The 14,263-nt window shown below is 45.2% G+C and overlaps 1 protein-coding gene across 1 annotated transcript in view; it reads left to right on the top strand.

Moving 5' to 3' along the window:
* LOC119509982 overlaps positions 1-14,263 on the top strand; it is a 60,138-nt gene that overhangs the window by 27,375 nt on the left and 18,500 nt on the right. The window contains exon 3 of the mRNA XM_037803927.1: positions 7,891-7,947. Within this exon, the coding sequence (XP_037659855.1) occupies positions 7,891-7,947 (57 nt within the window). The remainder of the gene's footprint in view (positions 1-7,890; positions 7,948-14,263) is intronic.

The following is a 14,263-nucleotide window of genomic DNA, read 5'->3' as shown; positions in this document are numbered from 1 at the left end:
AAAGAAGGGAAAGTTAAAAAAAAAAAAAAAAAGAAAAAAGACAAGGAAAAAAAAAAAAAAAAACGATGTAGTGCCCCCTTGAGGAGCCTGTGGAGAATGCAGGGGTATTCGCCTACCCCACCTCCATGGTTGCTAACATGACCACAGACATAGGGGACTGGTGGTTTGATGGGTTGAGCCCTCTACCATAAGTTTTACCCTTGGGAAGACGGTTGCTGCAAAGGAGAGGCTAGGCCTCCCTGTATTTGTGCCTAAGAGTCTCCTCCTGAATGCCTCTTTGTTGCTCAGATGTGGCCCTCTCTCTCTGGCTAAGCCAACTTGAAAGGTGAAATCACTGCCCTCCCCCCTACGTGGGATCAGACACCCAGGGAAGTGAATCTCCCTGGCAACGTGGAATATGACTCCCGGGGAGGAATGTAGACCCGGCATCGTGGGATGGAGAACATCTCCTTGACCAAAAGGGGGATGTGAAAGGAAATGAAATAAGCTTCAGTGGCAGAGAGATTCCAAAACGAGCCGAGAGATCACTCTGGTGGGCACTCTTACGCACACTTTAGACAACCTTTTTTAGGTTCTAAAGAATTGGGGTAGCTGGTGGTGGATACCTGAAACTATTAAACTACAACCCAGAACCCATGAATCTCGAAGACAGTTGTATAAAAATGTAGCTTATGAGGGGTGACAGTGGGATTGGGAATGCCATAAGGACCAAACTCCACTTTGTCTAGTTTATGGATCGATGTGTAGAAAAGTAGGGGAAGCAAACAAACAGACAAAGGTACCTAGTGTTCTTTTTTACTTCAATTGCTCTTTTTCACTCTAATTATTATTCTTGTTATTTTTGTGTGTGTGCTAATGAAGGTGTCAGGGATTGATTTAGGTGATGAATGTACAACTATGTAATGGTACTGTAAACAATCGAAAGTACAATTTGTTTTGTATGACTGCGTGGTATGTGAATATATCTCAATAAAATGATGATTAAAAAAAAAAAAAAAAAAAAAAAAAAGAAGGAAGCATCATTACCCAGAAAGGATAAATCCAAGACCACTAGCTCAGGCCAGAATGGAACTTCCAATGGAAGGGCCAGGCCGGACTTGGCCATGAAGGTAAAGAGTGCTGACTCAAGACAGTGTGGGTTAGGAAACATCCATGGTCTATGGCCCATCGTTGAGGCCCCAGCAACACCCAGAGCTGTTCAGAGCACAGTTCTCCTGATGACTCACTGTGCTGAGGGGCTGATGTTCCCATGGTCAGATCTTTGGGGACTGATTTCAACCTAATCTCCTGGTGGTGTATCATCTGAGGAGCCCTTTCCTTCATTCTGTTGTTGAGAGAGAGCAAAGGATGGCAAGGTTGTGAACAATAAATTGACCTGGAGGTGCAAAAGTTGTCTAAAGAAATGAAGCTTGTAGTTAAAACTTTCTTAGAATGTGAGGAAGAACCTGAATTTATAAAAATACCTTCTAAGGCAATCATGAATGTTAATGAGACTCTCTCCAAGGAATTGTCTGAGATGCACTCAGAATGTGTGAGCCAGAAAAACTAAGGTTGCTGCAAATTTGCCTTCTCAGCTTGGTGTACAAGGAAGGAGAGGATTTAATAAACATCCTGGAGAGCCAGCTCTCCATGAACACATTAAGAGATGACAAGGGGAGTTGTGAACAAGTTCCTGAGGAAACCCAGGCCCTGGGGATGCTCCTGCAGAGTAAGAGATTCCTTGGCTGATCTCCACCTGGTCCAGGAGGAGCGCTGGAGTTTGGAGGAGGTGGTAGGGGGTGGAGCACTGGCATCAGCAACAAACTGAGCTCTGGGAGCAGAATGACCCTTAGCAAAGTGCAGGCAGACCAAGAGACTCTGGTCTCCCAGTCAACAGCCTTGCAATATGAAGGAGTGAAAGCCCTACTCATCTCTGCCCCAGGAGGAAATGGAGGGGAGCTGGACCTGAGACTGGGTCTCCTCCTTGAGGAGAACAGGGCTTGAACTTGATACTCCAAAAATAAGTACTTTGCTTGGCATGCAAAAGAAATACCCCTATTCTCTGTACAGCCATGTAAGGCAAGCCCTAGACCGTGCCCAGCAGTCAGGAATTGCGTCAGTCCTCTCATTGTCCAGCTGGATGGGTCTAGATGCAGCAATTGTCTAACTGGAGCCTCAGAACAGTGTAATGAGACAGGCAGGAGTCACCAAGGGTTTGAGAAATTATCTAAGTATCTCAACAGCTGGTGAACTACAGAGGGCTAGCATTAAGTACAAACTGTCTCTACCCTCTACGTGTCACATCTACAGACCCAGAAAATCCATGGGTCTGTAAATATGGACTCATTTAATCCACACCTGTCACTGTCCTCTACATGTCCCAGAAAATCCATGCCTGTCACAGTCCTAAACACATCACATATATGCTATCATGAATGATGGAAAGGAAAACGGAGGCAGAGAGTCTTGGCACATAATTGTTTCTACATAAACCATTTCCTGTTAAGTTTCTTGACACCACATGGTGAGTTTGTGGTAAAATTTGGGTTCAGATCCAGACATTGTGGCTGGAAACTTGACCCATTCAACCCTTTTCCTGTGTATCCCAGGGAGTACATGATGACTAACAACAGTTTGTTTGCTGAACTTACTCCTAAGGACAAACTGTTCCAGTTTGGCAACTCTGCCATTAAGCAAAATACCAGAAATGGATTGGCTTTTATAAAGAGGGTTTATTAGGTTACAAATTCACAGTTCTAAGGCCATAAAAGTGTCCAGATGAAAGCATCAATATGAGGATACCTTGCCTGAAGAATGGCTGATGACACCTGGAACACCTCTGTCAGCTGGGAAAGCATGTAGCTGGTGACTGCTGGTCCTTTGCTCCTGGGTTGCATTTCTTTCTAAACATCTGGGGTCCTCTCTTAACTTCTCTGGGGCAAACTCTGGGCTTTATCTCTTAGCTTAGCATCTCCAAACCTCTTCAAGCATCAGTATCTGTGTTGGCTCTTGAGCTCTCTTAAGTAGTCCAGTGAACCAATCAAGACCCACCCTGAGTGGATGGGGTCCACACCTCCATGGAAATAATTTAATCAAAGATATCACCCACAGTTGGGTTAAGTCACAGCTCCATGGAAACACTCAATCAAGAGGTTCCACCCAACAAGATTGGGTTAAAAAATCATGACTTTTGTGGGGGACATAAGATATCCAAACCAACACAGTGACCAACATCTTCGGTTGGGTGTGGAGAGTCCATGACAGGCACAGCAGAAAATAACTGGTTTTTAAGTTGGAGAAAAATGAGTTTAGTGTACACTGGTGAAAGCTGGTATAACAGGCTTATTGAAATGGTTGTTCTCAATACTGTGCTTGCTGCAAAGTGAAGTCAGGGTAGTTGCCTCTTCCAAGTACAGGTTGCTCAAGCTTGTCCTTGGCACTGCTGTCTGGGAGCCTGCCAGCCACACCCAGGGCGGGGGAATGGGTCCTGAGGATGGGCCGGCTCTGCTGACACCTGGACACTGCACTGAAGTGAGGTGGGACACCCACCATCTCCCTACCACCCATCCCAATTCCCACTTGAGAAGCTCTGCCCTCCTCCCCCCACTGAAGTCTAATTGTGGGGCAGGGTGATTGCGGTGGTCACCTCACCTGGAAGCCCCAAAGTCCTTTCTCCCCTCCCCTGCATCAGCCAGGAGCAGGCCTGGCACTCTCAGGGACTGGAGCCCTAGCCAGTGCCTCCAAGGAGAGCGGGGTCACCTGGTGGATTCCCACTCCAGGCAGCAATTCCAGACCATTCCCAGTCCTGGCCCCAGCCTCTCCCAGTGTCTCAAGACACAGGAGTCTTCGGATGGGCTCCCCTCTGCTTAGGAGAGTCAAGGTTGTTTTCTCCTCTTCACCTGAGGGCCTCAAGTGATACAAAACTGCTGAAAGCAGGAGCCTATCCCACCACGCCTCCTAAACACAGGTGGATCAGACATTTCAGTCCGTCTGTCTACACCCAGGATGCTTCCCCGGATGGCCCACATAAGGGCCCCACAGAGGGTGGTTCCCAGGCTCCGGGTTTCCCAGGAGCCCTGCTCTTAAGGGCCTCCCCCGGCTCCCCCAGCCCTCTCCGTGCCGCGAGCGTCTTTTCTCTTTCCCACGCTGCTCACCCGTCTGCGCTGTTTTCCTTTGTTTACCGCCCACCCCCAGGACGCAGCTCCCCGAGGGTGCTCTGGCCCAGATCGGTGCCTGTAAACATTTTCCACACATTAGATGCGCTCCCCTTTCTTGAAGGCCACATTTAAAACAACACTCAACCTCGACAGAGTGCCTGTTCACTAGCGATTACACTGTTTGAACAGGAACTCTTCTTCCCTGGCTCCCACAAGCATTTATTCCCAAATCTTCATGCGGCGCTTGCGCATTAAGCGAGGGCTCGGTCCTGGGAAAGGGGTCCGGCCTGACCCGCCCCTTCCCAGCGCAGGCTCTGTGGGCGGCAGACGGCGGGCGCTCGCCAGGCCGGGAAGGGCGGGCCGCAGAGGCGCCTCGCAGCTCCCACCGCCAGCCCCGGCCCTGGCCTCCCGTGCTCCTCCTTCCGCGGAGACCCTCCCTCCTTCCCCCCGGACCCCGGCTCCGCCTCCGGGCGCGCCCGCAGCCCTCGCCCCTCCTCCCTGCGTTCCCCAGACCCCGCCTCGTCCCACAGGGCCCACAGCCCCTCAACCGCCTCTCCCCGGTCCCAGCCCCGACCCTGGCGCCCCCGCGCGCCGCAGCTCCTGCCTTACCTGCGCCATCCCTTGTGGGCAAACAGACCATCTGTGCGAACCGCCCAAAGCAGCGGCTTCCCCGTTCCTGAGACGAGGAAAAAAAAAGCAGAGAAGCGGTAACCCAGAGCAAGGGACACGTCCACGCGCGAGTGACACGCGCTGCGGGTGTGTGCTCAGCTGCAAAGGCCGCTGCACGGGCGTTCGCGCCCCGCGGCTCCTGCTCGGTGGGCGCAGGCCGCTGCCGCTCAGGCCCCCGGGGGCCTTCAGAAGGCTGCCTGGGAGCTCCCAGCCCCTGTGGGGTGGCCTGACGTTTCTCCCACATCCTTCCAGGGCCCGTGGGATGTAGTTTTCATTTCAAGAGCCAGTAACAGTTCACCCCCAAATCATCCAAGCTAGGGGATGCCCAGGATTGAAACAGCAGCATGAAAACATTCCATGTTCTGCCTTCATCTTCTCCTTTGACGAAGGATGTTTATCACAAGAGCAGGAAGGACATCGTTTCAAAGAAGTCAATCCCTTCCAGGAAACTGGGAACAGGTGCCCTGTGAGAGGGAGGGATGTGACTCAGGGTCACCAGGGCACGGATGTAACCTGGAGCCGGGAGGTACAGCCACCAGCCAAGGACGGGCAGCTTGCGACCTTCCCACAGGGCCCTCCCCAGGTGCACTGCGGGCGACCGTCCCTGAAGGCCAGATGGAGAAGGTGTGTCAGGAGGCAGGCCCCACCCCCCGTGCCAGCTGCCCAGGGAGGCCCAGCGAGGCAGAGGGGAGCAGTGTAGAGTGGGGAGCAAGGCCCACAGGACAGCTTCCTGCCCTGCTGGCTGGGGCAGTGAGGGGCCTGCTGGTGCCTGCACAGACCCTCTCTCCTCCCTCTGCCAGTCCTGTGGGCCCACCCTATTGCTTCTGCTGCATTGTCAGCCTCTGCAGCCTTCTCCAAAAGACTGTCCTGGACGACCTCAAGTCACTGAGAGCCAGGAGTGCCTGGGAGTCAGGCCATCCCTTAGCAGGCTGAGCTGGAGGAATGAGGAATTTGGGGTGCAATTCATGCCCTGGCCCCTGGCAGGACCAGGATGGGAATGGGGAGCAAGGAACTCGGGGTGTAACTCAAGGACCAGGCTGTGGTAGGGATGTCACAATAAAAATGCAATGTGTGGATCTTGGATACTGGGCAAAGAAATCCAGCTTTTGAGCGTGAAGTCTGTGAGTTGTGTGAGATGTAGTAAGGACTTGAGGTGTCATCCTGTTAAAGAACATCCTTTCTAGTCAGTGATGCTTGCTAAGGTTCCAGTGGGTGAAAATGACCTGTGGTCTGGAATCTGCTTTAAAACACCCTAGGAAAAAAGTGTGGGCATGTGTCTCATACAGTGTGTGTTTGTGTGTGTTAAAGATTGGGGTTCATAGCACAATTCTCTAGTTTTGTGTGTATGGAAATTTCCATAATAAAGAGATATTTAGAAATGAATGGATATGAGGAAGTGGTGACAAAACATCCAGACAACTCTTTGAAGATGTTAGGCTATGAAATAGTAGCAAACTCAATAGCATTTACCTTGTGCCGGGGCTGTCGTGAGCACTTGACACACAGGAAAGCATTTGATTCTTACAGATGCACTGAAAGGCAGGGACTGTTCTTATCCAGCTTTGCAGATGAGGAATCTGGGGCAGAAAGCCAGTAAGTAACCTGCCTGGGTTACTCACAGGTAAGCCGCAGAGGAGGTGAGCCCAGGCGGGGGCCCCAGTGTTGCCTCTAGACGGAAGACTGGGGGATGCCTGATGAAGGGAAGGCCAGGCAGGTGCTCAGAGCTCAGTCCCTGACGAAGAGGCAGGAGAAGATGGTCTCCAAAGCCAGGATAGGCTCTGGGTAGGGGGGGTCTAAGGGCAGGGTCCCAGTTGGAGACAGCTGCAGAGGGCCCGTGAGCTGAGACCCCACCCTGGGCCAGAGAAGCCAGGAGATGCAACATGTGCTGATAGCCACAATGTCCAGGTGCAATCCCTGCTTTACAGATGGCAGCCCTGCAGTCTCGTACCTGTTCAGATGCACTAGCTAAAAGGTGTGGTGGATGAGTCCAGGCAAACTCCAGTCTCTGCTCCAAACCACAATGCCACGTTTTTCTTTTTTTTCACTTGTTTGGAATGTTCATAATTCCTCATGGAAGTGTTCTTATGCCAGCACACACACACACACACACACACAAAGTGTGTGCGTGAATGGGAAATCATCTCGTCTGCAGTCTAGCCCCTGAGTTGCACCAGTGTCACCCTGACTTTGATGAGGTGGCCAAGAAGTCACCTTCTTTTGGAGGGCTTCTCCATCAGGGGAAGCTGTGCAGTGGGTACATGGGCCTCTCTGTGCTGTTTCCTTTGCAACTTCTTGAGCCTCTAATTATTTTAAAATAGAGGGTTTAAAAAATAATACCTAGGCAGAGCTGAAGGGAGGTAAGGGATGACACTAATTGCAGCGCCCTCTTTTTATGAGGTAGTCTCCTTGCAGATGAGGCCTCTGCCAGAACGTGGGTTGCCTCTCCACCCCAGCATCCAGCTTCTTGCTCCAGCTGCTCTCTTCTGCACCAGTCTCTCCCCCACCTCCTTGCATTTCTCTCCTCCATGGCACCAGCTTCACCTCCCACCCCCAGGCCTCCTGCCAACAGTGGAAGCAACCAGAAAAGGGTCCTTTCAGACTGTTCCTAGAGACATATCCCTGGGTCCTCAGGGCTTGCATTGGCTGTCCCTGTTCTTTCTGTGTATCTTCTGGTGCCTTTCCTTTCACCCCACATTGTTTTTCATTCCATCAGAACACTTCAAATTCTTTAAAAGCGATCTTAAGTAAGAACACCTTAAAATCTTGAGTAACATATGAAATGTGCACAGAACATACTCAGACGTCACCATGCTTGGAAAGGCCCAAGGTCCGCCCACTTTTTATCTTGTTCCATGAAATTTGCTGCAATTACGTGCCCAAAAGTAACCACCATATGTCTCTTCTCACGAAAATCAATTTTACAAAATCATCCAGAGAAATACAACACTCAATAAACAGTCTCCATTGCAATTAATCCATTTCAGAGAAAGCACCACCAGGAGTGGTTACACAACAGAAATGCAAACATTAACATTTCTTTTAAGTTTTTCTTTTTCGCTTTCAACTGCTTTTTATTTCCATGTAGGAGAACGAGAGGAGAAATGTATAATGGAAGATATTCCAAGTGACACTTTGATAACAGGTAGGCAAAAGTACTTTGTTGAATGTCAAACTCAAAATGTCATTTTATGGTATTACTGTGTTAATCTAGAGCATATGTTATTTGCCAATGAGTATAATGCTGCATGGTTTTCTCTTGATGATTTATCAAATTATGCAAGCCTAAAAAGAAAATGGCCTTAAAGTGAATCATGTAATTCCTAAAATAGGAGGCCTGGGAATGTGGGCACCACAGAGTCCAGGCTTAAGTTGTTTTTCCATCATCAGGTTCCCTGAATAAAAGAATCTCTGATGCCATTCATCATGCTAATGATGGTTAAACACTGAAAAGTTATCTGAGGTCTTAAGCATGCCCAGTAAAACAGGACAAAATCAGCACAAATCAGTGTATTCTCTGAATGTCAATGTCCTTAGCCCACCCCACATTCCCCCTGGGAAGGGGTGCTGTGGATGGGTGGCAGGTGTGTCCAGCTCAGACCTGGCTTTCCAAGCACAGTGCCCAACGCACAAGCTCCAAGCACGTTCCTAGACAGCTGAGCTTAACGGGTCGTCTACAAAAGAAACATGTCAGAATCAATAGTAATTTCCCTGTTTTCAATGCAAAAAACAAGCAGGATTTAAATCTAGTGCTATTTTTCATAAATGCTAATAGCATTTTTTACATCCCATTCAATCTTACATTGAATAGTGTCAAATTCTTTTCTCAATTTGACATTAAAAATTGAATGTCAAATTGATCAGTTATCTTGATCTTTACATTTGGATGTTCTACTGCAAAGAGTAATAACTACTGTTCTTCAGAAAATCCAATAAATGTGTACGTATGGAAGCAAAGACAGACAAGAGAAATGTGAGATATGGCTTTGAGATGAGTAGAATGGAAAGAAGACACATGGGGGAGGATTAAATTTATTAGAACCATCACTGCATTGTAATCACCATGACAAGAAGCTTGAAGCCTGTGGGTTCTGAACAAGGCTGCCAGGATCCAAATCCCTTCACAATGGTGAGCTCTTGGGCAAGTTTCTTCACTTGTAAAATGGGATAATAATAATACTACCTCTTTCTTCTGGTGTGATGGTGATTGGATGAATGTAAAGCTTTTAGAACCTGGCCAGCTATGGAGAAAGTGCTATCTAAGTATTTGCTAAGTCTTGTTCTCAGAGCCAACTCTCTTATCCAAGGTGAATCCTTGGCTCCTGGGAGAACAGCCTTGTTGCAGCTCGTTGTTTTCCTAGCAACTGAATTTTTCAGCCTGCAGTTGAAGGGGCAGAGGATGCTTAAGGGAATAGGTAGCCCGCCCACTGTGCATGGTGTCTCATGGCCACTAGCTGGCTGGATGTGGCCTGGGACACAGGTGTGGCAGCAAGCCAGAGCCAAAGGAGCCACTGGAGGCCTTTGAGGCAGAAATGACAAATGCCGTTTCTGTGCTCCTGAGAGCTGCACTGTGGAGAGATCTGTCTAGGCTGGCTCATGGCCCAGCCTGCCATGCTGGCTGCCTCAGCCTTGGTGCTGAAGACCTATTGCAATCCTCCAGTGCTTGGACATTGCTGTCTGTCTGGTTCTTAATGCCCCCTCCTTCCTTGACTCCTCCTTCACTGCTCTAGTTCTTTGCTGGCCTCAATGGTTCCCCACCCCCACCCCTGCCTACCTGGTCTTCCATTTGGGCCCTTCCCACTCTGAGGTCTCCTTAGCCACCAACTTATGCAATTATTTAGATTCAGAGCTCAGCTACTTGAAGTTTACTATGAGTACAGGGAAAATTTGGGCACATGTCAGGTAACATGATCTAATTTTTACATAAAAGAGGAAAATATGGTGCTTAAGCCACAGAACTGCAGGCTCTGGTTGTGGAAGAGACCCTGTGAGTCTGAGCCTCCTGCCCCTGATGGGGTCTCAGCATGCACAATCCCAAGCAGCTTGCCTTCCCCTTGCAAAGAGACATGGTTGGCAACCATCTGAGAGCAGAAAGCTGCCTCCCACAACTTTCACCCAGTCATCTTTCTTCTGCCCACTTCATTCTGGGCTCACTCAAAATTAAGCTATATGTATACATTTTTATTAGAGAACTTATAGGATTACAGAAAACACAAGAGTTCCCCTGTATTACTCCCCAATAGATTTCCATGTTATCAACAATTTGCAATAGTGTGGTACCTTCGTTACAATCGAAGAAACAGTATTATTATAATTATACTATCAATTATAGGCCATAGCTTGCATTAGGGTTTACTGTTTGAGTTGTATAGCTCTATGGGTTTTAAAACAGTTTTATTCTAATAGCATGTCATTCTGTCTTTGTTATAAAGCATACCTCATAATTTTGGTTGGATGCCGAATATTAAGGATGAAAATTTGTGAAGGCTGTGGATAATGTACTCCTCCTACAAAGAGGGTTATTTTTTTTCCAGCAGACAGCTAGGGCTGGTCTACTTCTGTTTTCTCCTTATTCATAGAATGTAGCACTTATCACAGGATGTGGTCCTCCTTGAGCCTCGTCTTATTCCTCTGGTGTGGCTCTTCTGGGTTCCAACGGAAAGTCCAGAGTGTTTGCCAAGGTCCCTCCTACCTCACTGGGGCTTGAACCTCTCTCCCTAGATCCCTGTGGCTGCTGAGGTCTCTGCCAAGCTTTTTAGCTGCCCATTTACCATTTTATGCCTTTTTAAAACACCCCCCCCCCTACTTTTATGTAGTAAAGGTATCAACCAATGACTTGAAGAGGATTCTTTGCAGATTTTGGGCCTCCCTCCTTGTTTTCATTTCCTTCTCCTGGATTTCACTCCACCATTCCCAGCCACTTTGGCAGACAAGAACTCTGACTGCTATTTCCCGAGCCCTTTCTCTCAGCTTCTGTTCCCTAATCCATAATTTCAAAATTGGCCCGAAGGAAAAATGTTAGGATGATTGTGAAACTCACATTGTATCCTTCCCTTCTCTCAGACATTACAGCCTCTTAAGTCTACCTGTGTTGATTATACTCCAATGCCTTCAAACACTTGTTTAGTATATTTTGCCAAGCTTTCATAGTTGTTTTCAGATTGGAGTTGATTGAAGAAAGAATCAGTGAACTTGAAGACAAGAGAATTGAAATGATCCAGACTGAGGCACAGAAATAAAAAAGAATTAGAACAAAACACAAACAGAGCCTAAGAGGCCTGTGGGTTACATCAAGCATAGCAGTATATGCATTATGGGAGTTGGAGGAGAAGGAGAGAAAAAGGCAGAAGGAATATTCAAAGAAATAATGGCAGAAAACTCCCCAAAGGTAACCAAAGACACGAATATGCACAGTCAAGAAGCCCAATGAACCCCCAAAAGATAAACTGAAAGAGAACCACACCCAGATGCTAGTAATCAAATTGTCCCGTGCAGAGGATGAGAGAGAGTTCAGAAAGCTGCAAAAGAAAAACAAGTTATGTATAAGGGAATCTCATTTAGATTAAGTGCTGAATTCTCATCAGAAACCATGGATGCAAGAAGACAATGAATGAAATATTTAAAGTGCTGAAAGAAAACAATTGCCAAGCCAGAATTTTATATCTGGCAAGACTCCTTCAAATCTGAGGGTGAAATTAAGGCATCCCCAGAAAAACAAAAGGTGAGGGAGTTCATACCACTAGACATTCCTTATAGGCAATGCTAAAGGGCATTCTTCAGACTAAAGGAAAGGACACTAGACAGTGGGTTAAAGTGGCGTAAAGAAAGATCTCCAATAAAGGTAACCATATGGGTAATTATAAACGCCAGTAATATTGTATTGTTTTTGTTGGTATGTAACTCCACTTTTTACTTCTTACAGGTTCTAAAATGCAAATACATAAAATTTAATGAGAAATCTATGGTTTTAGACATACAATGTATAGAGATATAATTTGTAAAAAGTACAAGAAAAAGGTAGGGGGACAAGGGCATAGGAACAGCATAGGTGTATGCTATTGAAGTTAATTTGCTATCAAATCAAACATTTGATTTGATTCTACAGATTTAGGATAATTATAGATTTAGGTTAATAAAGTTAAGCCCCATGGTAACCACAAAGAAAATATCTGAAAAATATGAACAGAAAGAAATGAGGAACCAAAATGGTACAGTACAAAAAAATTAACAAAATATGAAAGTAAGCATTAATGGCAGAATTGAGGGACAAAAAGATATAAGACTTACAAGGACAAAATAGTAAAATGGCAGAATAAAGTCTTGCATGATAAGTTCTTAGTTTAAATGTAAATGGATTAAATGCTCCAATCAAAAAGCAAATATTGACAGGATGGATAAAAAAGCATGGCCCAACTATATGCAGTGTATAAGAGACTCTCCTTAAATTCAGAGACAAAAATAGATTGACAGTGAAAGGATGGAATAAAACATACCATGAAAATAGTAATCAAAAGAGAGCTGGGGTAGCAATACTAATATCAGATAAAAGAGACTTTAAATAAAAAATGGTATGAGGGCCAAAGTAGGTCACTATATGATAAAGGGGCCAATTAAACAAGAAGACATAGCAATTATAAATATATATGTGCCTATTGGAAGAGACCCAAAAATATATGAAGCAAGCACTGACAATTATGAAGGGAGAAAAAGCCAATTATATATTAATACAGGAGACTTCAATACACCACCTTTGATAAGGGATAGAATAGCTAAACAGAATATCACTAAGGAAATAGAAGATTTGAATGATACTCTAAACCAACTAGACCTAACAGGTATATATAGAACACTTAGTCCAACAGCAGCAGAATAGAAATTCTTCTCTAGTGCACATGGATCATTCTCCAGGATAGACCACATGTTAGTCACAAAACAAGTCTTCATAAATTCAAAATAGAAATCTATTACAGAGGGATAAGTGGAAAATTAACAAAGAGGCCTTCAGGAGGAGGCTCTTAGGCACAATTATAGGGAGGCCTAGCCTCTTCTTTGCAGCAACAGTCTTCCCAAGGGCAAGTCCCATGGTAGAGGGCTCAGCCCATCAAACCACCAGTCCCCTATGTCTGTGAGCACATCAGCAACCATCAAGGTGGGGAAGCCCAACACCCCTGCACTCTCCACCAGATCTTCAAGGGGGCTCTGCATATTTTTTAATTGTTTTTTTTTAATTGACTTCTTTTTTTAAATTAACTATATCAAAAAAAAAAACATACAAAGAAAAAACATTTCAAACAAACAAACCATAACAAGGGAGTAAGAAAAAGACAACTAACCTAAAATAACTACTTTACTTCCAACATGTTCCTACTCTACCCCCAAAAAATAACCTAATATAAGCAAAATTACTGTGAATTGGTTCCTACCATACCCATCAGAAATTAACAAACCGTAGTCATTCCTGGGCATTCACAACTGGGGAATCTTGAAAAAAGAAAAGCAAAGTAAGCACTAAGTGAGCAAAAAGAAGGAAATAATAAAGACTAGAACAGAGATAAATTGAGAATAATATAATAGAATCAACAAAATTGAAAGTTGGTTCTTTGAAAAAATCAATAAAATCAACAAGTCTATAGTTACACTGACAGAAAAGAGAGGACACAAATGATTAAAATCAGAAATGAAATGGGGGACATTATTACTGACTCCAAAGAAATAGAAGGCTTTTGAGAGGATACATTGACAAACTGTATGACAACAGATTAGATGATCTAGAAACATGCAAACTGCCTACACTGATTCAAGAAAAATTAGAAGACACCAACAGACTTGTAACAAGTGACAAAATTGAATTAGTCATCACAAACCTCCCAACAAAGAAAAGGCCAGCACCAGATGGTTTCACTGGTCAATTTCTCCAAACATTCCAAGAAGAATTAACACTAATCCTGCTCAAAATCTTCCAAAAAATTGAAGATGAGGGAGCTCTTCCTAACTCATTCTGTGATGCCAGCATCATCCTAATACTAAAGTCAGATAAAGATACCACAAGCAAAGAGAATTGCAGACCAATAAATTTTATGATAATACGTGCAACAATCCTCAACCAAATACTAGCAAACTGAATTCAACATCACATTAAAAGAATTGTACCATGATCAAGAGAGTTTTATCCCACATATGCAAGTGTTTCAACATAAGAAAATAAATCAATATGATATGCCATGTTAAAAGAATGAGGAATAAAAATACATAATCATGCCAATTGATGCAGAAAAGGTATCTGTCAGAATTCAACACTGATTCTTTTTTTTTAAATTAAATTTAGTTTTATTGAGATATAGTCACATACCATACAATCATCCATGGTGTACAATCAACTGTTCACAGTACCATCATATAGTTATGCATTCATCACCCCAAGCTATTTTTGAACATTTTCCTTACACCAGAAAGAATAAGAA

Source organism: Choloepus didactylus, chromosome 15 (genome assembly GCF_015220235.1).
Source record: "Choloepus didactylus isolate mChoDid1 chromosome 15, mChoDid1.pri, whole genome shotgun sequence".
Lineage (NCBI taxonomy): Eukaryota > Metazoa > Chordata > Mammalia > Pilosa > Megalonychidae > Choloepus > Choloepus didactylus.
This window is presented reverse-complemented; position numbering and strand designations above follow the sequence as displayed.